The 23,850-nt window shown below is 50.8% G+C and overlaps 1 protein-coding gene across 1 annotated transcript in view; it reads right to left on the bottom strand.

Moving 5' to 3' along the window:
* Nucleotides 1-7,172: 7,172 nt before the first annotated feature.
* Nucleotides 7,173-23,850, bottom strand: part of LOC119462571 (uncharacterized) — a 74,991-nt gene continuing 58,313 nt past the window's right edge. Inside the window, exon 4 of the mRNA XM_037723908.2 lies at nucleotides 7,173-7,646. Coding sequence (XP_037579836.1) covers nucleotides 7,485-7,646 — 162 coding nt within the window. The 3' untranslated portion in view covers nucleotides 7,173-7,484. The remainder of the gene's footprint in view (nucleotides 7,647-23,850) is intronic.

Here is a 23,850-nt window from a genome sequence, read left to right as displayed (position 1 = left end):
AATGCCGTTTACGTACACCCGTGAGCAAAAGTATACGGACCACAAGGTCGCCGAAATACTAAATTTCTTTGCAATTAACATACATAAACTGAAAATGACGAGTAGACTGGAAAGTTCACAATGCCAAGTTCGGAATCCTGTCTTCAATTTCAAGTTGTATTCGCAGGCAGTTGGCGAAATCAGCTTTATCGCGCCATCCCGGGTCTGTATACTTTTGCTCACGGGTGTACGTGAAAACAGATGCGTTTCCCAAAACGCTGCCCTGACACATGCAAGAAAAAAGTTGTTCTTTCAGATTAGATAAAGTGGTCGATAACTACACACTGTTGTTACTCCTACATTTTGCTCCGAAATATAGGAACGAAACAGCAGCTTTTCCACACCACGTACACCAGGACCAGATGAATTATTTATCAAAATATAATGGTTTAAATGATCTAACGCCTTGCTGTATTCTACGAAAACGCCAAGGGTGAGCTTTCCTTCTGAGAAATTCTTTATAATGTGTTCCGTTTGTGCTTGCAGTAGAGATGGGCAAGACGGCTCACATCAGTGAGCGGCTCGGAACGGCTCAGCCCATTGAAATGAACCGGTTCATTTGAACGGCTCACCGGTTCACTTAAACGTGTAATCTGTGTTATGCATATTCTATAGTTATCTGGCTTAAAAAAACGATATATGCATAATTTAATAACCGTGTTATTGGTATTTTCGCTATGTTTAGAGAATATTTTTACACATAAAAAAGCGTGAATTTTGAGTTGTAATGAAACTTTCTTTTTTGATATTGGGGATAGAATGCTTATGATACTGTGACAGGCAGAATGCGACGTACTTTTTTCAGAAAAAAAAAATATGTAACTTCATCGTCATTACAGAAGCTTGTCTGTTTTTGTGTAACTTTAAAATCAACTTTTGTCAAAATAAGAACACAAAATGATTGTAGATTATGTTTCAACTTTATTCATTTATACACATACGTACGTTCACTATAATATGAGTAAGCTGTAACGCCATGCCAAATGAATGTAGAAATCATTTCTTGAAGTAGAATACAAAAATCATACGAAAGATCTACAAAACTGCCGCACGTACCTTTCGTTTTTTTTCTCTTGAGTGCACGCGCGATACTGGCGATCATGCCATCATACGCCAGGACAAAAAGAAAAAAAAAGAAATGGAGATCTATTACAACACAACAGATCATTGTCCTCGTTTTAATGATGTGCTAATGTTACATGCTGAAAAAACGCACTGAAGTGGATGTCATGGGTGACATTTTCATGACTACTCTAATTAGCACACAGGAAGACCAGGACGTAAACTGTACGTTCACCTGTTGTCTTTAAAGACACGGAAGACCATATTCGAAGTGTTATTGGACCAGCGCACGATGTGCGATCGGTGAGAGTCGTGAGACATCGTTCGAACAGCAGCAGGCAACGAACGGTACCATGCTTTGCCAATTAAGACTTCTCTACTTCTCCCCTCGGTGGCATCGGGGGCCACACCATAGGAGGCACAAAAAACCAAAGGGACTGCTGCGCACACCACTGCAAGCGAGTACCAGTAGCGCGAGGCTGCCCACACCGGCCACCATTCGTCGGTCAGAAATTGAAACTTCGAAACCCAGCAGAAGACCCAGCTCTGACGGAACGGTGCGGCACGGCTCATTCAAGGAGAGAGACCCGGCTCTGGCTCGCTCCTGAGCGCTCAGGAGCGAGCCGGATCTTTTGAAGAGCGAGGGAGCCGTGGCGAAAAGAGCGGCGCGCTCAGGAGTGAGCCGGATCTTTTGAAGAGCGAGGGAGCCGTGGCAAAAAGAGCGGCGCGCTCAGGAGCGAGCCGGATCTTTTGAAGAGCGAGGGAGCCGTGGCGAAAAGAGCGGCGCGCTTAGGAGCGAGCCGGATCTTTTGAAGAGCGAGGGAGCCGTGGCGAAAAGAGCGGCGCGCTCAGGAGCGAGCCGGATCTTTTGAAGAGCGAGGGAGCCGTGGCGAAAAGAGCGGCGCGCTCAGGAGTGAGCCGGATCTTTTGAAGAGCGAGGGAGCCGTGGCGAAAAGAGCGGCGCGCTCAGGAGCGAGCCGGATCTTTTGAAGAGCGAGGGAGCCGTGGCGAAAAGAGCGGCGCGCTTAGGAGCGAGCCGGATCTTTTGAAGAGCGAGGGAGCCGTGGCGAAAAGAGCGGCGCGCTCAGGAGCGAGCCGGATCTTTTGAAGAGCGAGGGAGCCGTGGCGAAAAGAGCGGCGCGCTCAGGAGTGAGCCGGATCTTTTGAAGAGCGAGGGAGCCGTGGCGAAAAGAGCGGCGCGCTCAGGAGCGAGCCGGATCTTTTGAAGAGCGAGGGAGCCGTGGCGAAAAGAGCGGCGCGCTTAGGAGCGAGCCGGATCTTTTGAAGAGCGAGGGAGCCGTGGCAAAAATAGCGGCGCGCTCAGGAGCGTGCCGGATCTTTTGAAGAGCGAGGGAGCCGTGGCGAAAAGAGCGGCGCGCTCAGGAGTGAGCCGGATCTTTTGAAGAGCGAGGGAGCCGTGGCGAAAAGAGCGGCGCGCTCAGGAGCGAGCCGGATCTTTTGAAGAGCGAGGGAGCCGTGGCGAAAAGAGCGGCGCGCTTAGGAGCGAGCCGGATCTTTTGAAGAGCGAGGGAGCCGTGGCAAAAATAGCGGCGCGCTCAGGAGCGTGCCGGATCTTTTGAAGAGCGAGGGAGCCGTGGCGAAAAGAGCGGCGCGCTCAGGAGTGAGCCGGATCTTTTGAAGAGCGAGGGAGCCGTGGCGAAAAGAGCGGCGCGCTCAGGAGTGAGCCGGATCTTTTGAAGAGCGAGGGAGCCGTGGCGAAAAGAGCGGCGCGCTCAGGAGCGAGCCGGATCTTTTGAAGAGCGAGGGAGCCGTGGCGAAAAGAGCGGCGCGCTCAGGAGCGAGCCGGATCTTTTGAAGAGCGAGGGAGCCGTGGCGAAAAGAGCGACTAGATGGGCTCACTTTCCAAGCCCCGGGCTCAACGCAAGCTGAAGAAGAGCTATCGCCCTAGCTGCCTCTGATCCCCGATCTCAATATATCATAACCGACTCGCGTGGGGCTTGTCGAAATTATGAAGCTGGTTGGGTCACCCCGCTAGCGGAACGAATATTGCAGAACTATAGCAACGGGGGAATCGACCCTACCCACCGTTGCCTAGTCTGGACTCCGGGCCACCAGGGCCTAATAGGGAATATAGCCGCAAACACGGCGGCCCGAGCACTCATCAACCGGGCGTCCCACTTAGAACCCGAGTACCTGGAACCCGAAGGCGGCTATCTTCTTATGTTTGTAGGAATTAACGTGACGGCGGCGAACGAGCCGTGCCGTCGTTCCTACTAAGAAGGCGGCGAGCCGAGCGGAGGCTGTGACGACCAGCGTCTCAAGCTCCTGGAACAACCCTGCGCGTGCCGAGCTTGCGTTTCGAGCACGCGCTGCGCTTCTTTATTGCTTACTTCCTTGACAGTCGGAGCCAAGGCACCGGTTGGGAGCGCCGACCAAAGCGCCCCGCGTTGCAGCATCGGTGGGCGCTACAGGGCCCCCCGCCCAGACGGAACGTCGATGTAGGAAGTGAGAGAAGCTAAGTTGGATCCTTGTACTCATAGCTTGCATCTTAGGTGCACCTGTTGCTGGCGCACGCGCAGACGTCCTTGAGGCAAGCGGCTCTGGCAGTGTGGCATTCGCTGTTGGCCTTGCAGGGCTGTACGATACGTTTCCGGCGGTGGTCTGTAGCTTGTCGCAGGTCTTTCCGTCCTGCGAGCGGACAAACTCGAGAGCACAGTCGCGGATCAGACGGTCAGTGTAGACGCCGTTCAGCTGGGCGAAGACACACAGCTCGGAGTAGTCGCAGGCCTAGCCGAGGCCGGCGGCGGCCCGGCAGGTCAGGTGCTTGGACTTCAGGCTCACGGGCTCGGATGGCTTGTAGTGGTAGCGGCTCTCACTGCACGAGGCCCCGCGAGGCTCGCACTGGGCGGTGCTCGTGCAGGTGTCCTCGAAGATGGAACCAAGCGCGACGGTTGCCTTGGTGACCTGCTGGTCGATAGGGCCGTGAATTCAAAGACGTACTTGCCGTTGTCGGAGCGAAGCCTCTCCAGCTGGTTGATGGCGATCTTGGAGACCTTAACGGGGCCGTCGTTCTTCACGGTGCTTAGGGTGGAGCGGTCGATGAGGTTCTTCAGGAGATGGCCGTTGACGGTGCAGGTGATTGTGGCGTAGTCCTTGTACAGGCGCGAGAGCTGTGGGATCGGCGCGGTACCGAGCTCGCGCGCCGCCTCGGAGACCGGCTCAGCAGACCGCGTGGAAGGGTCGGGTGCCGTTGTTGCAGGAGCGATGGCGTTGGAGACAGACCCAATGGCATGCGGCATGGTAGCCGGCGTTGGGTCGGAGATGTCACCACTGTCGCCTGCCATCGTTGGGGGCGAGAAAGGCGATGACGTGGCCGGTGTCATGGTCGTGACGATACCCTCGGTGACAACATTGTGCGCGTACTCCCATGAAAGAGAGCCCTGGAGAGAGCCGGAGGCCAGGGACTGTGCGGTAGCGCATCGGGTGGTCGCCGAGACGGTATCGGGGCAAGTCGAGGGAGGAATGCTTGCCTGATGGTGGCTAACGGGCGCAGGAGCAGACGCGTCTGGTGCTGGCGGTGAGGGCGCCGGCAGAGATGACTCGCGCACCGCACGGTCTAACTCGGGAAGAGGGTTGTAGACAGCACCGTAGAAGTCCAGGATGGACTGCCGCAGTTCGTCGTAGGGGCGCGGGCCAGGCGATGGAACTCCGAGGCGGAGCTGGAGATTAAGTGGCAGGGCGTGAAATAGCACCTCGTACTTGAACTCCTGGAGCCAGATGGTATTCAGCTCCAGAGCAGCCTCGAATTGCGCGAACCAGACGCCGACGCAGCGGGACGAGAACGGCGGCAGTGGCGGGTCAAACTGTGGTTCCGGCCAGGTGGCCATGGCTGCGTGTCGCTCGGTGGAACGCGCGTTCTCCCGGGTCACCAATGTAGGAGTTAACGTGACGGCGGCGAACGAGCCGTGCCGTCGTTCCTACTAAGAAGGCGGCGAGCCGAGCGGAGGCTGCGACGACCAGCGTCTCAAGCTCCTGGAACAACCCTGCGCGTGCCGAGCTTGCGCTTCGAGCACGCGCTGCGCTTCTTTATTGTTTACTTCCTTGACAGTCGGCGCCAAGGTACCGGTTGGGATCGCCGACTAAAGCGCCCCGCGTTGCGGCGTCGGTGGGCGCTACGTGTTTATAGACATCACGACCTATTACAAGGACAGACACCGCCAAAACCCAACTCCTGCAAAGGGGCTGGGCAAGGCTGATGAACGCATTTTGTTCCGACTTTTCACAAACACTTTTTTGTGCCCGGCAATCTTAAAACATTTCAATTCTTCCTTCACTGGCACGTGTCAACACTGTGGGGAGGTGGCTGACACCTACCACATGGTTTGGGCTTGCCAGCTCAACTCAGCTCTTCCCCCCAACCCTAACCCAACCCGAGAGGAGTGGGAGGCGGCCCTGCGTGGTTGCTCAGACCTCAAAGCAGGTTCCGAGGGCTAAGCTGGCGGCTGGTACCAATGGGGTCCCGGAATAGGGACTCCACCCATTGCGAAGCCCCTTAAGGGCTCCACCTCTCTTTTTGTTTTTAATAAAGGCTTTCAAGCAATTAAGCAAGCGCTCAGGAGCGAGCCGGATCTTTTGAAGAGCGAGGGGGCCGTGCTTAGTCGAAAATGGCACTCAGAGGAGCTTTAGTGGAGACCGGACGTCTGTGTTAGCTGCTCGTGACAACTATATGCGTTATGGTCTACCGCAATGGTACCTTTTTAAAGCGAATTGCTTAAGCTCTTCGGCTGTTTTCGTGGTAGGTCGGGGGTAGGTTGCTCGGCGGTTGGGTGGTCTATGGTGGGGGATCGGACTCAGCGAGTAAAACGTTCATTCCTTCGCTCTGTCACTCACATTTGCTCTTTCTCTCTCTTTGTGACTCTTTCACTTGGAAGTTCGTTCGTTAGTTCTTTCGTTTGATCGTTGGGCTTATTCGTCATATATATTACAAATGTTTCCTTGAAAATAAGAGACAGTTGCGCTTGATTGTGAAATTTTTGCTTGAGTGAGTTGTTTCCTATGCTTTGTAATGTTTTTTTCCCACTCCTGTGGTAAGAAAACATTACAGGGAACAGTATTTTGAAATAAATAAATAATAAATATACATTGACAACCATCGCCGATGGTTTATGCCCAATATTTTTATTGTGCGAGCAATTATATGGACACTCGTGGCTTATTTTCGGAGTCGTCCTCACCGTACTGTAGTGTATTAAGTCGAAGCGCCCTAAAGCGCCCCGCGCGCCGTATGCTGTGGGTGCAAGGTTGCGAGCATGAGCAGAGATGAACGGCGCCTCGATGCATGCCCAATATTACAGGTCCAGAGTTTAAGCGTTCGCAAGGCGAGGGACTTGTGGGATATCAGCGCGCAGCACCGTAATCAAATGCCTGCTAGGAGGGGCAGGTGAGGGTGGTGGTGAAAAGCATTTATTGGGCTATATATAGAGAGGTGCTCGGAGAGAGGCCTCTAGTGGGTCGCGCCCCTTGCAATACTGGGCGGAGTGCCTCATTCCGGGCTCGTCTTTTATCGCAGTGGGGTCGTGGCTGCGCAAGGCTATCTCCACAGCTGTGTGGTACAACACGCGTGTCCGATCTTGTAGGTAATCTCCGGCGGGTGCAAAGCTTCGGAAGCCTAGATATGTGGTGGCTGCATGTACGCCGTCTTCTCGCGTGCCTAGTGCTGCAGGTCGGGTAATCTCAGGTTACGGACATACGTTGAAGCGGGAGGTTCTCGAGGCCGGCGCTCTTTATCCCGCAACCTTTGCGACCCCTTGTGTTCGCAGTCATCGAGTGATAACTATTCATGTTTCCATGTGCATATGTGACAGCGCGCTTGTTGGTGCGATTATTAGGCGAGTGTTTACAGTCAGTTATACGGCTGATAAAACTACCAAGCTTACTTCATGCAGTTGTCTAATACTTTTCTGTCGCTGTCAGTGCTTCGCCTTTCGGGTAAAACTGCGAATTCTCTCTTTTGTTTTCGACTAAATATTGTTATTCAATACTAATTCACTTTTGGCAGCCCTCGCTTGTGATAGCTGACATGTTTTATTTATAGAGCTGTCGAACTGGAAGCAAATGAACGCAGAGCATGGAAGAAACTTTGTTTTATTTTTGTTCAGCAGAATCACTGTATGCATAATGACTGTTTAGTTGCGGGCAATTTTCCTACTTGACGTTGGCGACATCACGTTTAATGAATACCGTTGCGTGCTATGACCACCATTTCCGGGTGGATTTGAAGACGTATTTCCGAGCAATCGAGAAGCAGATGGTGATGGAGGTTTCGCAGCATGACTCGAAATAATGCCCTGCTGTTTAAAGACATTCGTTGGTGACGTCCGCTCAGCGCGAATACCGAAATCCGCCTCTGGCGGTGCACGAGGCTACATCGCAGTGGTTCTCATGGGAGCCGCTCTGCCTCCGGGCCTCGTCACAGGCTTCGTTCTCGAGATCCGGGCGCGCCGCGCGTGTGGTCCGCGCGGTTCGCAGGTCATGGTCACCTGGAGGCACACGAGCCGGTGGCAGCAGTCCTTATTGTACTTGCACTGCGAAATTAGAACATCGGAAAATCGCCATAAGAAGCGTTGTATGAACGAAACATAGCCACGCAGGTAGAGAACCACCATACTCTTTGCAGTGGCGTTCACACACCTATCAGCGTCTAAATGTGAAAAACCGCATGCGCTTGATATTATCTGTAAGTATCATGAATGAACATTTATTTCCCATTGAAGAATGCAGGAGGGTGAGAAATGAGATTACTGAAATGCCGTTACATTTTAATAGTATTCAGACAAAAGGAAATAAGCTACTCGACAAAAAGGAACGAAAAGGCCAGGAAGCTTGCTTTGAAAGCAATATTGCTTCACGTACAGCGTCCTGAATATGCCATCTCCTTATGTGTCATTCCTATGTGTGCAATTATTTTGTTGCCGATGTTTAATAAGACTGAATGAAAAAAGATGCGGCAGAGCCCATCTGACGATGACTGCCGAATGTGATAGCATTGAATCAAAATATCGACACAGCGTATTGCCACCCTCGAAACGAGCCATGTTTACTGCAGTGGTACTTCTCTTTCCCAAGAAAACTCGGCTCCATCTAGCGCCGCTGCCATGGAACGCCGGTGCATGCGAACGCTGAAAATGCGTCATGCGGCAACCGGGCTCCCCTGGCACGTTGCCGCTGCCGATTTATTGGAATCCCCTGTAATAGGCCCCCTATCACTCATTTCAGCTATCCTGCTTGACTTAATCAGATATGCTATGCATGACTTTCATTCTAGCACTCTTGTACGCGTCTCCTCAATCTTGTGTTTCTTCCTCAAAACTTTTGTATCTACCTTGTGCCGCTACATATGCCAGTAACGGATCCGGTTGTATCAATCTCTTCCCTGATTTTTTTCCACCGATACCACAAACGTCTCTCGCATATCTGCACTTCCCATCCATTTCAAATCCAAGTGCTTTCTGGACACGCTGCGCCGCCTAGTGGCACTTCCAAGAAGTGAACGCGTGGCCTCCGCGACAAGAAGCGTGGCGTGCCGATACCTGCGAACGCTGAACACGGTTCCCTCGCTTGCCGCACACTCACTGGCGCATACTCAGTAACATAAGTTGGCGAGAGCCTCATTGAAGAACGACGCACATACCCATTGAATTAATGGCGCAGCTCGCTAAACTGTTGCCGTGAAAGGCGTTCATTTCAAAGCTTCACATAGCCAGTTTAATCGTGTCCTAGCCTACTAACGCGCCGGGCTGCTGTCCTTGAGGAAGCTCTGTGGCATGGGTTCACTTCCGCTCAGCATCCAAAAAATTTAAGGGATCTATTTCGTCACTGTAGAATGGCACATTTCCAGTGGCACATATCTAGTTACCCAAGTTGGCATCAAAGATATCATTGAAGAGCGGGACACAGCTACTGCCATCAAAAAGGTACATTGGGGACTAGCACAGACCGAGTGGCACATACCCAGTGCTTTATGTCGGCGCCAAAGAGGTCATTCTAACAGCGCCTAATCAGTCTCGCATCTACACTGACCAACATGCTCAGTGGCCCAAGTTGGTTCGATGGTTGGCATCGAACCCTGGTGCCTCAGCCCAGCAGCCCGATACGCCACCCACTCGACCATTGACTGCTCAGTGACCCAGGTAGCTCGGAGAACAGTCAGATACAAAGATAGATAAATAGCTCCAAGAAAGTGTGTGAGGTAGCCTAAGAATGCCGATATTCTCGCCATTAGCCTTCCTTGCATACTTGAGCCGCTTTCGGCCTGTCTATCGAGTTGTTTATGCCGACCCAGAGGCCCAAGCTGCTTTCCAGCTTGCGCCACTAGGCATGCGCTCGTAGTGGTGATGCCGTCGCGGTCGTTGCATGTTTCCAAAAAAGCTTTGGCATAACACTCTCGACATGCCATCGTCGTCACGCCATCCTCATCGTGCAGTTGTCATGCATTCGTTGTCACTCTAGCTTTGTCATCCGACTGTCGTCATGCCGTCACGTCTTCGTCGCCATACAGTCTTCGGTACGCCATTGTCGTCATACACTCGTCGTAATGCATGCGTTGTCATACGGTCGTTGTGATGCCATCACGGTCGTTCTGTTGCCGTCATGCTAACTTCGTTGTCCGACTTTCCTCACGCCCTCGTCCTCACGCCCTCGTCGTCACACAGTCGTCGTCATACCATTGTCGCCATGCCATCGTGGTCATACCGCCTTGTCATTCTATCCCCGTCTTTCTTTCTTTGTCATTTCTTGTAATTATACGATCGTCTTGCGTTCGTTATTATGCCACCATTCTCATGCCACCGTCATCAGAGAGTTAGTGTTATGCATCAGTTGTCAGACCGTCGTCGTCACGCCGTCGTCGCCATATAGGCTTCATTATAGGCTAGTCGTGATCACACTGCGAACACACCCATGCCATGGCATCGGCCTCATGCATTGGCTGTTATGCAGTTGTCACGAAGCTGTCGTGGTCTTACCTTCATCTTCATTCTAACTTCGACATCTGACATGGCGGGGTCGTCAGCCATCGTCGTCACGCAGTCCTCGCATACCATTGCCGCCATGCTGTTGCTTTACCATCGTCATCGCTTGAGTAACGCAATTCTGTCATCGTCAAACCGCCTCCGCCGATCCATCGACGTATGCTTGTTCGTTATACGAGCGTAGTTATGCGGTCATCGTTGAATCGTGATCATTCCGCGGTTGTTATTACATCGTCGTCAGGCAGCTGCTATCATCTATCCGTTGACATACCGTCGTAAGCGTGCCGCTGTGGCCATGACATCGTTCAAGCTTCGCCATCCGGTTGTCTTCATACCGTCGTCTTTACGCTATCGTTGTCATCTCGCTGTTCACGTGTCGTCATCATCACGCTGTCGTTGGTATATCATTGCAATAATTTTAGGAATCGACATCTGATTGCCGTGTTGCCGTCATCATTATACCGTCTTTGCCACTCCATCGACGTCATTCTTTCGTCATCATTTCACAGTCGTTGGCGACCTTGCCATAGCAAGGTCGCCAATGAGCAACGGATAAGGAGGCTTGGAAAAGCATAGGGAAATGTTTGTTGTTTTAATGCGAAGCTTGCTCTCCCTACCTCCCATGGTATGGCCTTGGTCGGTCGGCGGTGTGTTGGTCAATGATCGGGTTCTTGCCGCGTAGATTCAACCTTACTTTAAAGAAAGCGAGTCCAATGCCAGGATTCGTACCTGGGTGCTCCAGTGCAGCAGACTGGTCTGCTAATCACTAGGCCCGCACGCCGGACCATACGCAACCGTGGCTGAAGTACCGCCCCCCCCCCAACCTCCCGGAGCAAGCTTGCACGCGATGGAGGAAGACGGCGCGCTACGTCCCCGCTTGGCTCCCTTGCGCGGGCGAGATCTAGCCACCATTGTTGACTCACCCTCGCACGCTTTCGCTTAAACATAGAGCATACGGCGCGCGGTGATGATGTTATTGCGCTTGGATCATGGCGACAGCGACAGAAGAAGGGTGCCGGGAGTCTCTATGCAATTGCTATCGCAATAATAAACTTCAAAGAGAAGGCATTCTATACTTTTAGGCAAGAGAAACGCCACTGGATAACGTATTTTGATAGTTCACAACGAAATACCGTTAAATTATGTAGTAGTAGACTTAAAATTGTGATTTTGATTAGGCATCAGAAAAAATTCATTACACAAAAATCAAAGATAATGCACCTTAATACACCTTAACCCAGCTTAGTACACCCTAGCCCTCCTTAATCTACCTTTCGGGACCTTAATCCTCCTTCTTCGACCTGAATCCATCGTAATCCTTTTTAATACACTTTAATCGACGTTAATTCACCCTAATCCTCCCTAATGCACATTATTCGACCTTAATACACCCTAATCCTCCTTATTCCACTTTAATCCACCCCACTCAGCTTTAATCCACCACAATGCACTTTAATCCTACTTAAACCACCCTAATCATCCTTAATACACCTTAGTCGACTTTAATCCACCTTGTGTGATCTTAATACACCCTAATTTTCCTTAATACACCTTAATCATCCTTAAACCACCTTAATCCACCCTAATACTCCTTATTACACCTTAATCTACCTTAATCCACCCTCATCCTCTTTCAGCTACCTTAATGCACCCTAATCCACCCAAATCCAATCACTAATCAGTCAATAATTAACTTTGCGAATCATTAATATTCTATTATACACAGCTGGACATGCTTCGCTTCTGGCCTTCCTTAGGTCAGGTGTCTTTCTGTACCTCACAACGCCACCTTCAAACAAGGATCTAACTAAGGCTTCTGCGTTTAAATGTGGACCGGGTGGAGTCCGCCCAGTAGTGATGCAAAATTATCTGTAAATTGGCTATCGCTAACATCGATAGTTTTTTTGCAACAATCAATAGTGAAAAAAGACAATCGGTAGTATTACTATCGATTGCATTACTATCGATAGTGCAATCGATAGTATTACCATCGGTAGTGAAATCAATAGTGAACCGATAATACTACCTACATGACTGTGAATAATTATGATGTTGGTGGCCGGCGATATTGCCAAAACATTTGCGATAGCCTACTATCAGCAATACTCAGTTCATTTAATTTATGAGCAGTTTTTTGGCGAATGAAATAAATATTTCCGCAGTGAAAATGCCGGAATATGTCCATCAATAAGTTCATTCTCAAAAGTGACCACTTCCACCTTACCAACAAACTTAGTTCTTGATATGTTTACTTTTAAATCACAAAATGCAATATAAATTTTAAGCCACACAGTTCCACCATATGTAACGGCTTCCATTCCGCTACAGCTGAACAGTTCAACTTAATTATCATGTATTAGCCAAGCATTCTGGTGAAGGAACACAAGCATATGTCAACCTTCTTGCCCTTCAGCCTGCTTATTTGAAGTGATCTGTCCAGCCGCTGAGAATACGTATTCTGCGGGTGCCGACGTTGTTGCAATGCACAAGGGCTTCCTAGCCACTTCAGAGGGCGTTGTTGTGGAGCATTACCCAGAAACGTTTTTCGAGGAGAGGGAGGTATCAGGCCAGCTTCCCTAAATCTTTGTGCTCTTATTTAAGCTGCGGCCATTCTCGTCCAAGGAAGGCACTTTTTGATTTTATAAGAAGCGAACCTGTTCAAGCTATCCGTAAAACCGTGCTCGTCGATCGAAAAAAAAACAACATTGCTGAACGATGACGTGACTGCGCGTTGCCTAACAACCAACTCGCGGAGCGGCGTGTGCTTCGCCTCCTCTCCGTGCCATGCACATGTTGCCTTGACATGGGACGTTAATGAGAGGGAAGGAGAGCATGCGCGCGGCGCGGCTATGTACAGGAGAAGAGAAAGAGAGAATGATAGCGAGCGAGAGAAAGAAAAAGACAAAGAAATTGTAGCAGCACCAACGACGCAACGCGTAGAGCTGCTGCTGACCCCGTTCTCGTTTCCCCGCGTTCGCGCTGAACGCGCGCGGTGTACGTGACTGCAGCAGGTGCCTCTGGCGGTGGCTCAGCAGGTTCCGAGCAGCCACACCTGGAGGCGCAGCTTGGCTGTGAGGTCTCCGGTGAGACAAAGCTCGGAGCCGCCGCGACAGCGGCAGAAGTCTCGTTGACTCTGGAGAGAACCTTGACATCGAACGACCAAAGAAGATTTGGACGCCCGAAGAAAAGCCGCTCATCTTGATACGCGTCGCGCGGCCAAGCGAGAATCTGTGCGTCGGTGGCGAGCCGATTCAGAATACCGTGCCTAGCAGCGCTTAGCATTTCCTAGCATATTTTAGCCAAGTAGCCTAGTAAAGCCTGGAAGCTATGTCGATCGCCAGCTCCGCTGTTTACTCCAGTCTTGCACCACTAGTGCAATCTGTCGGTTTTAGGGGCGTAGATCCTCCCTAACCTTGTCACGTCTCCGTTGTCCGGCGTATCTCCCGGCAGTAAACGGCAGTATCTCCCGTATAATGCAATAGATGGCGCTGTCTCATAGAAGTACATACAAACTGCAGTTCAGGGACGGTATTCCAGATGACGCTGTACACAATCTGTGTCGTCATCACCATTTCTCGTCTCATTTCCTAGATGGCGTTGGTCCAATAGAATTGTGTGCAATATGGCGCTTGTGTGAATCGACACTAGATGGCGCTGGAAGTGCCGCTGCTCTCCGATTGTGCTGCTGCGCGGGCTGCGCGGGGATGCGCGGGGAGCGAGCACCTCTCTCATTTCTTGGATCGTCGCCGTACGTGTAGGATCGTTGGTGGAGCATGGATGATGCGCAGCGGCGGGCGCGGATGGCCGCTGCGGCTCGTGCTCGTCGGCAGGATCCCGCGGTGCGAGCTCGAGAAGCTGCCGCCAAGCGAGCGCGGCACCTGGCAGATCCCGAGACGGTGCGCGTCAATGACGCCGCGGCGAAACGTGCACTGCGATCAGCGGACCCCGTAATGCGAGAGCGGGAAGCGGCGGCTCAATGAGCGCGGCGCCTGGCGGATCCCAAGACGGTGCGCGCCAATGACGCCGCAGCGGACCCCGAAAGGCGAGAGCGGGAAGCGGCGGCTAAGCGAGCGCGGCGCCGGGCAGACCCGGATGGTGCTCGTGCGCGGGAAGTGGTGACCAAGCGGCGGCAGCGGTCTCACATTCAAGGAGCCGACGCGCGGTTCGAGCGGGAATTTCTCGCTCATTCGTTTGTACTCGAACCCCTAGCTGTGCACTTCTCCGACGACAAGTGCGTAATATATAAAGGTAACTTCAAATCGCAATAAAAGTTTTCTTCACCGTATCTCACGTGTTTGCATGATGATTTTATCGGGCGAACTTCTCGGAGGATTAACGGTATCAGCCATAACCTCCGGAGCTTCGCCCCCCTCACCATCATTCACCTCGTGGATATGCTGTGATTTTTCTTTATTATGCTTCAGGGCAATGATGATACTGCACGTGATGTATTCTTCGGTATTGTGAGGAATTGGACGCTCCGAATTTGACGCTTTTATTAACGTCCGCCAAGATAAGAGGCAACCAAGTCTACGCTTGATCGCAACGAACCGACAGCTTAAAACAGAGAGAAATGGTAGCGAATTCGTCGTGGCGGTGGTTGTTGTAGCATGGAACAGCCAACGAGAGAGAGAAGAATGCAAAATCTTAATTTTTACTGTTCCGAAACGGGCCGCTAGGTCCCTGGGACACTAGGCCGGCTGACGCTCGCTCGATAACCTTCGAATGGCGCTAGACTGTACGAGGAACGACGCCGAGAGTAGCGGCCGGAATGTGGTCTTCGATGTCGCCGCGCTCAGAGAACGCACCGCCTAGGGAGTAAGAGCTCTACCAACCTGTAGTAATGGGAGCAGGGCAAGCGCAGAGGCGCAACAAGAAAGAAGTGCGCGTGCTAACCGCCCCGCTCGATAGTTCGCTCTCGCCGCAGTTTTCTCCAGAGCCCAGCTGCTCTCAAGAAACGTCGTCAGCCCCCTTTTGAAGGCGCGTGGCAAAGTGGTGGAGTTGCTGGGTGCTTTCGGCAAGCGTCAAACAGTATGTTAAAGGCTGCCGTGAATGCTAGCGACGAAAGTCACCACCCCTGAAGCCCGCCGGGTTATTGCAACCCATTGAACGACCTGATAAGCCATGCCACCAAGTCTGCTTGGACATTCTTGGGCCTTTCTTTTCCTCTGTCAACCGACGGCAACAAGTGGGTGATTGTCGCCACTGACTATTTAACCTGCTATGCCGAGACAGAGGCGCTCCCACGAGCCATGCACGGCTTCTGAGGTAGCGCAGTTCTTCATATATCACATTGTATTGCGCCATGGGGCCCCGTCCACTGTTATCACAGACAGAGGAACGGCGTTCACGGCACAGCTCATGGACGAAATTTTTCAACTAAGCAACACCAGGCATCGAAAGACGACCGCTTACCATCCGCAGTCCAACGACCTTACGGAGCGATAATGTACACGTACATCGAACATGGGATCGTATCCTGCCTTATGTGACCTTCGCGTATAATACCGCCGTACAAGAAACAACGCGCTTCACACCATTTCGTCTCGTCTATGACCGCGAAATACAGGACGATGCTAGACGCTATGCTTCCGTGCCACGACGCCGAGCACCTAACTACTGACGCCGAAGAATTTGCTCAGCGCGCTGAGAAGGCTCGGCAGCTCGCGCGGCTGCACATCGGTGAGCAGCAACACGCAGATGCACGGCGCTATAACATCCGTCACCGGCAAGTGCGCTACAGTCCCGGAGACCAAGTGTTGGTGTGGACCCCTATTCGCCACCGTGGCCTTTGTGAAAAGTTGCTCAGCCGGTATTCTGGCCCATACAAAGTGCTGCGCTGCATTAGTGACGTGAACTATGAAGTCGTTCCAGACAGTGTGGCGCCAATACGGCGTAGACAACCACCTAGCCCTGACGTAGTTCACGTCGTACGCATGAAGCCTTACGTTGCGCGTTCGTGATTCTTACGCTCCCATTTGCACCTAATGCACTAACCTCTCTGTTTTTAGAGAGGTAGAAAATTGTTTCTAGCTACGCTGCTGTAGCTCTCACTGTGTTCTGTGCGCGAGCATCTTCATTGAGCGTGTTTTGTTTTTTGTTGTTGTTTGTTTTTTTTCTTTCCCACACCACTTCTTGAGCATCGAGCCGGTGCTCTTTCCGAGGAAGGGGGGAAATGTCACCTTTAGTAGTTAGAATAGGGCAAGCGCAGAGGCGCAAAAAGAAAGAAGTGCGCGTGCTAACCGCCCCGCTCGATAGTTCGCTCTCGCCGCCATTTTCTCCAGAGCCCAGCTGCACTCAATAAACGTTGTCAGCCCCCTTTTGAAGGCGCGTGGCAATAGCATCGCTGGTGAACCACCTTCACAGAGTGGAATGGCCGATAAATTGTGTGTCGTCTGTTTGCCAGAAAACTTTGAGGGAACAGCCGACCAAAATCGCATTGGCTTGTTCGTGCAGCCCGCGTGCAGCCAGAACCAGGGCTTAAAGCCTCACTTCATGGGAGGGTGGGCCCTCATAGGGTGGCGACCAGTATTGCGCGCGCACACTCAAACACGCTCATATATATAGCTCTACAACATTATGCAGCTGCCAAAATTACCATCCTTGCTCCGTATAGCTCTCTACTAATTTGCTGTCGAAATTGATGCTTCGCTTTGCGGGCGCAACTGCGACTTTTTGGGTAATGATTTAATTGCAGGTAATCCGTTGCTGTGTCATAAGCACAAACAGGAAAGCAGATGCCCCCTCCTGTTCAATTTCTATGTCAACGATATAGTTCGCATTGACGGCAGCGCTCGACTTGCGATCTATACAGGTGGCACGAGTTTATTTTTTCCCCAAAATCGATTCACACAATAGTACTGAAGGCATTGAATATATATATCGTCACGCTGCACGTCGCAGCCGAAGGAAGAGGAAGTAGAAGAGTGCAAGAGGAGCTGGCCGCTGCCTGTTGGGCTTGGATGACCGTACTGTCCCTTGCGCTACGCTAACCATCCATCATTCTTGTAAATAAATCCATCTCATCCGTTACAATTTGGTGGAAGGTGCTGGGTACATCACACTGGACGACCCAGCTCTAACACCCCTTCGACGCAGCAAGCGGTTGGCCGGGCTACCACCGGGAGACGTCGGCATGAGCGATTCGGACGGAGGCGACGTTCGCGAGGAAATCGCGGCAGAAAACATTCGCCCGAGGCAAGCCGGTTACTGGACACCTCATCGAGAAGCACGCACATTCTCACGCAAAGCGAATGAGAACGTCGAGGACTGGTTGAAAGACTACGAGAGGGTGAGCCGCCACAATGAATGCAGAGCGGCTGCGCAGCTCTCTAACGTTGTCTTTTTCCTTGCGGGAACTGCCCTCATGTGGTTCGACAATAATGAGGGCTTGCTCACAACTTGGGACAGCTTCGTCGAAGAGAGAAAAAATTCTTTGGCGATTCGCTTTCGAAAAAGAAAAAGGCTGAGCAGACACTTTCACGACGAGCGCAGTTACCGGGAGAGACGTGTACCACCTAAATTGAAGAAATCCTGAAGCTTTGCGGAATTGTTAACGCAAACATGTTGGGCGAGGACAAGGTCGGACAGCTACTCAAAGGAATTGCCGAAGATGTGTACATGTTTTTGATCTCTAAGGAAGATCTCACTACCCCGTCCGACTTAAGGCGTCACTGTCGTACGTTCGAGGCTCTGAAGACACGCCGCATTCTTCCGAAGTTTGGTCGGCTGCACAACGTGACCAACATAGCAAGTGTGGACGTATCTGCCTCTAACGACCTGGCTGCTTTGGTGCGGCAAGTTATTAGAGATGAACTGGCTCATTTTCAAGGCCCAGATGCCAACCGCGCGTGCCACCAATGCTCCGTTGATGAGCGATACTTGGAGGCGGCGGCGGCCTGGCCGCGACCTGCCTGCGGTGACCGCCCTGTTTCCGACAACGCCCATGCCCAGGGCACTATGATCCAGCCACAAGCAACGAGTTTTGAACGGCGACATGACAGACAGCCTCGACGTGGGTCGTCTCCCGTCTACAATACGCCTTGGAAGTTTGTAGCCAACATCAATGAAAATCGCAGCCCACCTGTGTGCTACAGCTACGGGGCTCAGGGACACATCGCGACGTATTGCCGCCGTCGCTCACAGCCTGCTCTGCGAGATCGCGCGTTTGCGCCTCGTATGCAACAAGCTACATCCTGGCAACCATTTGTCCCTTTCCGCCAGCCGCATCGAGACTACACTTACATGCCAAGGAATGACTCCTCCGTGTCCGACCGCAGCGCCGACTCGGACACGTCGATCGCCATCTCCACGTCGCCGCTCGCCCACGCCTCCCCAGCTAAAAAACTAGCGGGTGCGACCGATGGAAGTGAGGTCGCGGGACGATTACTTTTTCAAATGCCTCCATCTGTCATCATGGTGAAGAACAAAGTGTGCGTTTGTGTCGATGGTGTTAATACTGTGGCTTTAGTAGATACTGGTGCTTCTGTGTCTGTGATGTGTCTTGCGTTCAAGAATCGCCTTGCACCGAAAGTGATGTTTGCTTGGGATGGAAATATCACGTTTCGCGGAGTTGGCGGTGAACTATTACGTCCTGTGGGAGTATGTTCCGTTGTGATATCCGTTGGTGGAAATGCATTTCGAACGGAATTTATTGCACTAGTAGGCGCCACGCATGACATAATTCTTGGTATTGACTTTTTACGGGAGTGTGGAGCAACATTAGACTGCAGGGCTGGTGAAATTTCACTCAGGAGCGATACCAGACCACCCGCGCTAGACAACATTCCATCCGATCGTCAATAACTATTTTCCGTGTCCACTGATGTACTTTTGCCTGCGCAGACGGCAATGTTGATCCCTGTGACCTCGTCGCGCGTCCGTACTGGTTCCTGCTGTGGATTAATTGAAGCTGAATACGTCAACACTCTTAAGAAGAATGTACTTGTCCCTCGGTCACTGATCGAAGTTAGAGAAGGTTGTGCTCACGTTTGGACGGTGAATGTGTCCTCCGAGTCAGTTGTTTTGCCTGCCGGACTGAAGGTAGCATGCTTTGAAGAAGATAGTGTCGCGAGCATTCGTGCGGTTGCTATTTCTATGGACGCAAGCTCGCCACTCAGTGACCACTCATCAAAATTTAGGAGCATGATTAATAAATCGCTCCCCTCTTCTCACCAACACGCGCTCCAAGAGCTCCTTGCCTGCTATGCGTCAGTGTTTGACTTTGCTCAAGAGCCTCTGCAGTCACCACCGCACTCCCGCGTACACCACCGCATCAATACTGGAACAGCGTCGCCAATACGACAGAAACCATACCGCGTCTCTCCTGCCGAGCGCAAAGTGATCGCCGAGCAAGTTACAGACATGCTACAGAAAGGCGTCATCCAGGAGTCCAATAGTCCCTGGGCGGCTCCAGTCATATTGGTCAAGAAGAAAAACGATTCGTGGCGATTCTGCGTCGACTACAGACGCCTAAACGCAGTAACGAAGAAGGATGTGTATCCTCTGACACGTATAGATGACGCCATTGACTGTTTACATTCTGCCTCGTACTTCTCCTCTGTCGATCTGCGCTCAGGCTACTGGCAAATACCGATGCACCCGCCAGTCAAGGAGAAGACTGCCTTGGTAACGCCGGACGGACTCTTCGAGTTTAACGTAATGCATTTTGGTTTGGGTAATGCTCCGGCGACATTCCAGTGATTCATGGACACCATCCTGCGGGGACTTCGATGGGAAATCTGTATGTGTTACCTGGACGACGTTGTAATTTACGGCAAGACATTCCACGAGCACAACCAACGACTCGAAGTTGTGCTTGACTGCATACGGCGAGCGGGACTGATCCTAAACTCCAAAAAGTGCCACTTTAGCGAACGTCAAACGCTTGTTTTGGGTTTCCTCGTCGACAAAGAAGGCATCCGCCCAGACCCCCAGAAGCTTGCGGCAGTTCGTGGCTTGAAACAGCCGAAGACGGTGAAAGACCTCCGCAGCTTCCTGGGACTATGTTCGTACTTTCGCCGTTTCATTAAGGACTTTGCACGCCTAGCTCATCCGCTCATGTCATTACTTCATATGGACTCACCATTTAGATGGACTACTGAATGTGAGTCTGCATTCATTCAATTAAAATTTCTGCTCACCTCAGCTCCAATTTTGCGCCACTTTGCCCCAGAGGCCCCAACTGAGCTTCATACCGATGCTAGTGGTCTGAGTGTTGGAGCTGTACTCGTACAGATACATAGCGGACGCCAACAAGTCATTGCCTACCCAAGCCGTACTCTTACGAAGGCTGAGCGGAATTCCACCGTAACAGAAATGGAATGCCTCGCGGTAGTCCTCGCCACCTACAAGTTTCGACCATACTTGTACGGCCGCCACTTCACGATTGTGACAGACCACCATTCTCTTTGCTGGTTGGTTGGACATCGGTGGTCGTTACGGCTTCAGGAGTACGACTTTTCTATCACTTACAAGAGTGGTCGCTGTCACACCGATGCTGACTGTTTATCTCGCCGTCCGTCAGCAAGCACGCGAGATACGGACGATGACTTAGATGAATACCTCCTTGCCATCTCCGCAGAGTTCCCTGATGCCACCGCCTTCAAGCGTGAGCAACAGCATGACCAGAACTTCTATTCGAGCTATTCTTGACGCCACTCGGCCACCTACACGCGGCTCACCTTTCATTATTTTCGAAGATTTATTGTATGAGAACAATTATTTCGCTGAAGGTGCTCCACTTCTGCACGTGGTTCCCCAGACGTTGAGGACTATGATACTTCATGCCATGCACGATGACATCACGTCAGGCCACCTTGGCTTTGCTCGGACACTTCACCGACTGCGCCAGCGTTTCTATTGGCCCAAGCTCTGGAAGACGGTGAAGAGTATGTTTCCAGCTGCGCCATTTGCCAACGCCATAAGCAGTCAACCACGCCTCCTGCGGGTGTCTTGCAGCCAGTTAAACCGTCGACCGTGCCATTTGAAAAAGTTGGTGTCGACTTGCTAGGTCCCTTCCCCAAGTCTACTTCCGGTCATCGCTGGATTATTGTGTGTGTGTGGACTGTTCGACCCGGTACACTGAGACGGCGGCGCTCGCTTCGGCTACAGCAGCAGATGTTTCATCGTTCCTGCTGTACTCCGTCATTCTCCGCCATGGTGCTCCACGCGTTGTGATTAGTGATCGTGGACGGCAGTTTACTGCGGACGTTGTTGAAGAACTACTGCGTCTTTGTGGATCTCATTACCGGCATTGGACCCCTTACCATCCGCAAACAAACGGACTCACTGAGCGCATGAATCGTACACTGACGAACATGCTTGCCATGTATGTCTCCACCGATCACAAAAACTGGGGTTCAATCTTACCATTTGTTACGTACGCTTACAACACTGCCAAGCACGAAGTCACTGGATATGCGCCTTTCTTTCTTCTGTATGCTCGCAACCCCCAAAGCTTTATCGACACCATCCTTTCTTGGTCCCCACATGATGACTACTCATTAAGCTAGATTTTATGTCGTGCCGAAGAAGCGTGTCGACTGGCCCGCCTCAGGACTCTCTCCTCTCATGATCGTGCCAAGACTCGTTATGACGCTCGACATGTGTTCGTCACATCAATACCAGGAATTAGGGACATTTCGTAAAATTTCCTTTTTGCGCCACCACGTGGCGTATCGACCTTAAAGAATTTGAAATTCCCGCTATGACGTATGCTATGACGCACAACTAAAGAAAGCGCAATAAAAAGAAACACACCCTGAAGCTGTCGCTTCACCTCGATGCTTGGAAACGAGCGCACTTGTGTATCAGCGTTATCTCGAAGACGGCCAGCTACTTGCTCTATACTGACAATGAATCGACGGTTTTGCTAGACACCTGGCCAGAAAGCTCGTCCACATTCTGGAGAGATGTCTGGCCGAGATAAAGGCTCCCGCGAAGCTTCCGTTTAATATATATATATTTTTTCCTTGAGCAGACTTTTTATTTCTGCACCACTGTGGCCACGGTCTTGCATATACGTCAGGGTTCTGTTTCATGGGTTTCCTATAGAACTGGCGTGATCCATTGTTTAAGAGGAAGCTTTAGCTCGGGCCTATCTTCGATGCCGGATTCTCAAATACACGTAAAATGCAGGAATGCTTTTATGAGAAAACCGCTGAACCGATTTGAATGAAGTGTGTTGCATTAAGATGGAAAGTTAAAGTGCAGAGACTGCAGCAAATAGAATTTTCGTTTATGTAGTGTAATGTTTTCAAAGAATCGCAGGATGTTCGTAAATTTGAAAAAAAATCGAAGCATGAAGTTTCCAAATCCGCAACTCAGCCATTAAAAACAAATATGACATTTCTATAAACTGCACCCGTTGGAGCATCAAAAGCGAACAATTTTTTTTGCTATACCTTAAAACTTTCGTGAATTTGTTGTAATGTTTGGAAGGGTTTTGCAAATGCAACGTTCACAACATAGTGGTATATTTCAGGATGGTGTATGATATATGATTGCTATCCGCTTTGGATGTATTATTAGGTGCAATTTACAGAATTCCGATATAATTTTTAGCTGCTGAGGTACATAGCTCTATAAGTCAAGTTTTGTTTTTAGAAATTTGGCAATTCTTTAAAATTTTACGTAAAAAGAGTAGACAGCCTATAATAAAATATCCCTTTCTGCAATCACTACATTTTAACTTTTTTTTTTCTAAATTCAACATAACTCATCAGATTTGGTGCATCGGTTGCTCTGAGAAACTATTGCCAATTTCTCATGTATTTCGATAGGAACCCCCAAAGTCAACGTTCCCCTAAGTTCGAGCTTGAATAATATACTTGTTGGCAAGATACGTTTGTAAACGTGTGATCGTGGCCTAATGAGCTAGAGCACCTGCGTACTGAGCTCAACAACCGAGGGTATGTTTGTAAAGCGTCTTGGGAAGGAATAGGAGAAAAGAAAGGGAGAAGGCTGGTATGTTATTCATAAGCGTGTCTGGTTGGCTAAAAATTACTAAATGCTTTGGTCGTCATACCACCTCAGATTCCATCAGCATAATTTCTATTTCATTACGCTAGTATTGTACAATTATTGTCAATCAATCGAGATTAGAACACCGGCGTCATGGCATTGTATTCCGTCGCAATTATTTATCGCCATCACTTCAGAATCATCTCATCGTCGTCATGCCGTCGACCTTGTATGCCTTCGTCGTTCTATCGACATCATTCCTACCTCGTAATTCCATCGTCGTCACTGCATGCACCGTCGGCCTGCGGTTCTTGTTCTACCATCGTGAGGTAACATTGGCGAGCGATGGTCACAACAAAGCGGGTCTATCAGGGGGACAGTGCATGACAGCATATAGCCGAATCACTTGAAACATCAGGGGAAACACTACGGATTCTAAATAAAGGTGTCTTAGCTAACACGGTGGGTCGCTTTTAGATCGCTATATTGTGTGAATGATCGCATTAACTTCGATAGTCATCTTAACATGGGTTCTGCAGGAATTCTTTCATATTCGCGACACTAACGAACTCATGTCCACATTGTTCCCAGCCTTTAACACCTCGAATTCTTAGAGGTCATCGTGCTCAGGCAAGTGACGGACGACCCGAAGTTTGATGGAGGTAGCGGTATGATTACGACAGCGGTGCCGCCTATCGACAAGGGGAAACACATTTGGATGGGTGGGAATGGCGGCGCAAGGCACACTTCAAGAGTTGCTAGGCATCACAAATTCGAATCAACCTGACAAAGAGTT

Source organism: Dermacentor silvarum, chromosome 8 (assembly GCF_013339745.2).
Source record: "Dermacentor silvarum isolate Dsil-2018 chromosome 8, BIME_Dsil_1.4, whole genome shotgun sequence".
Taxonomy (NCBI): Eukaryota; Metazoa; Arthropoda; class Arachnida; order Ixodida; family Ixodidae; genus Dermacentor; species Dermacentor silvarum.
The sequence above is the reverse complement of the archived record's forward strand: the minus strand, read 5'-3'. Positions and strand labels throughout refer to the sequence as shown.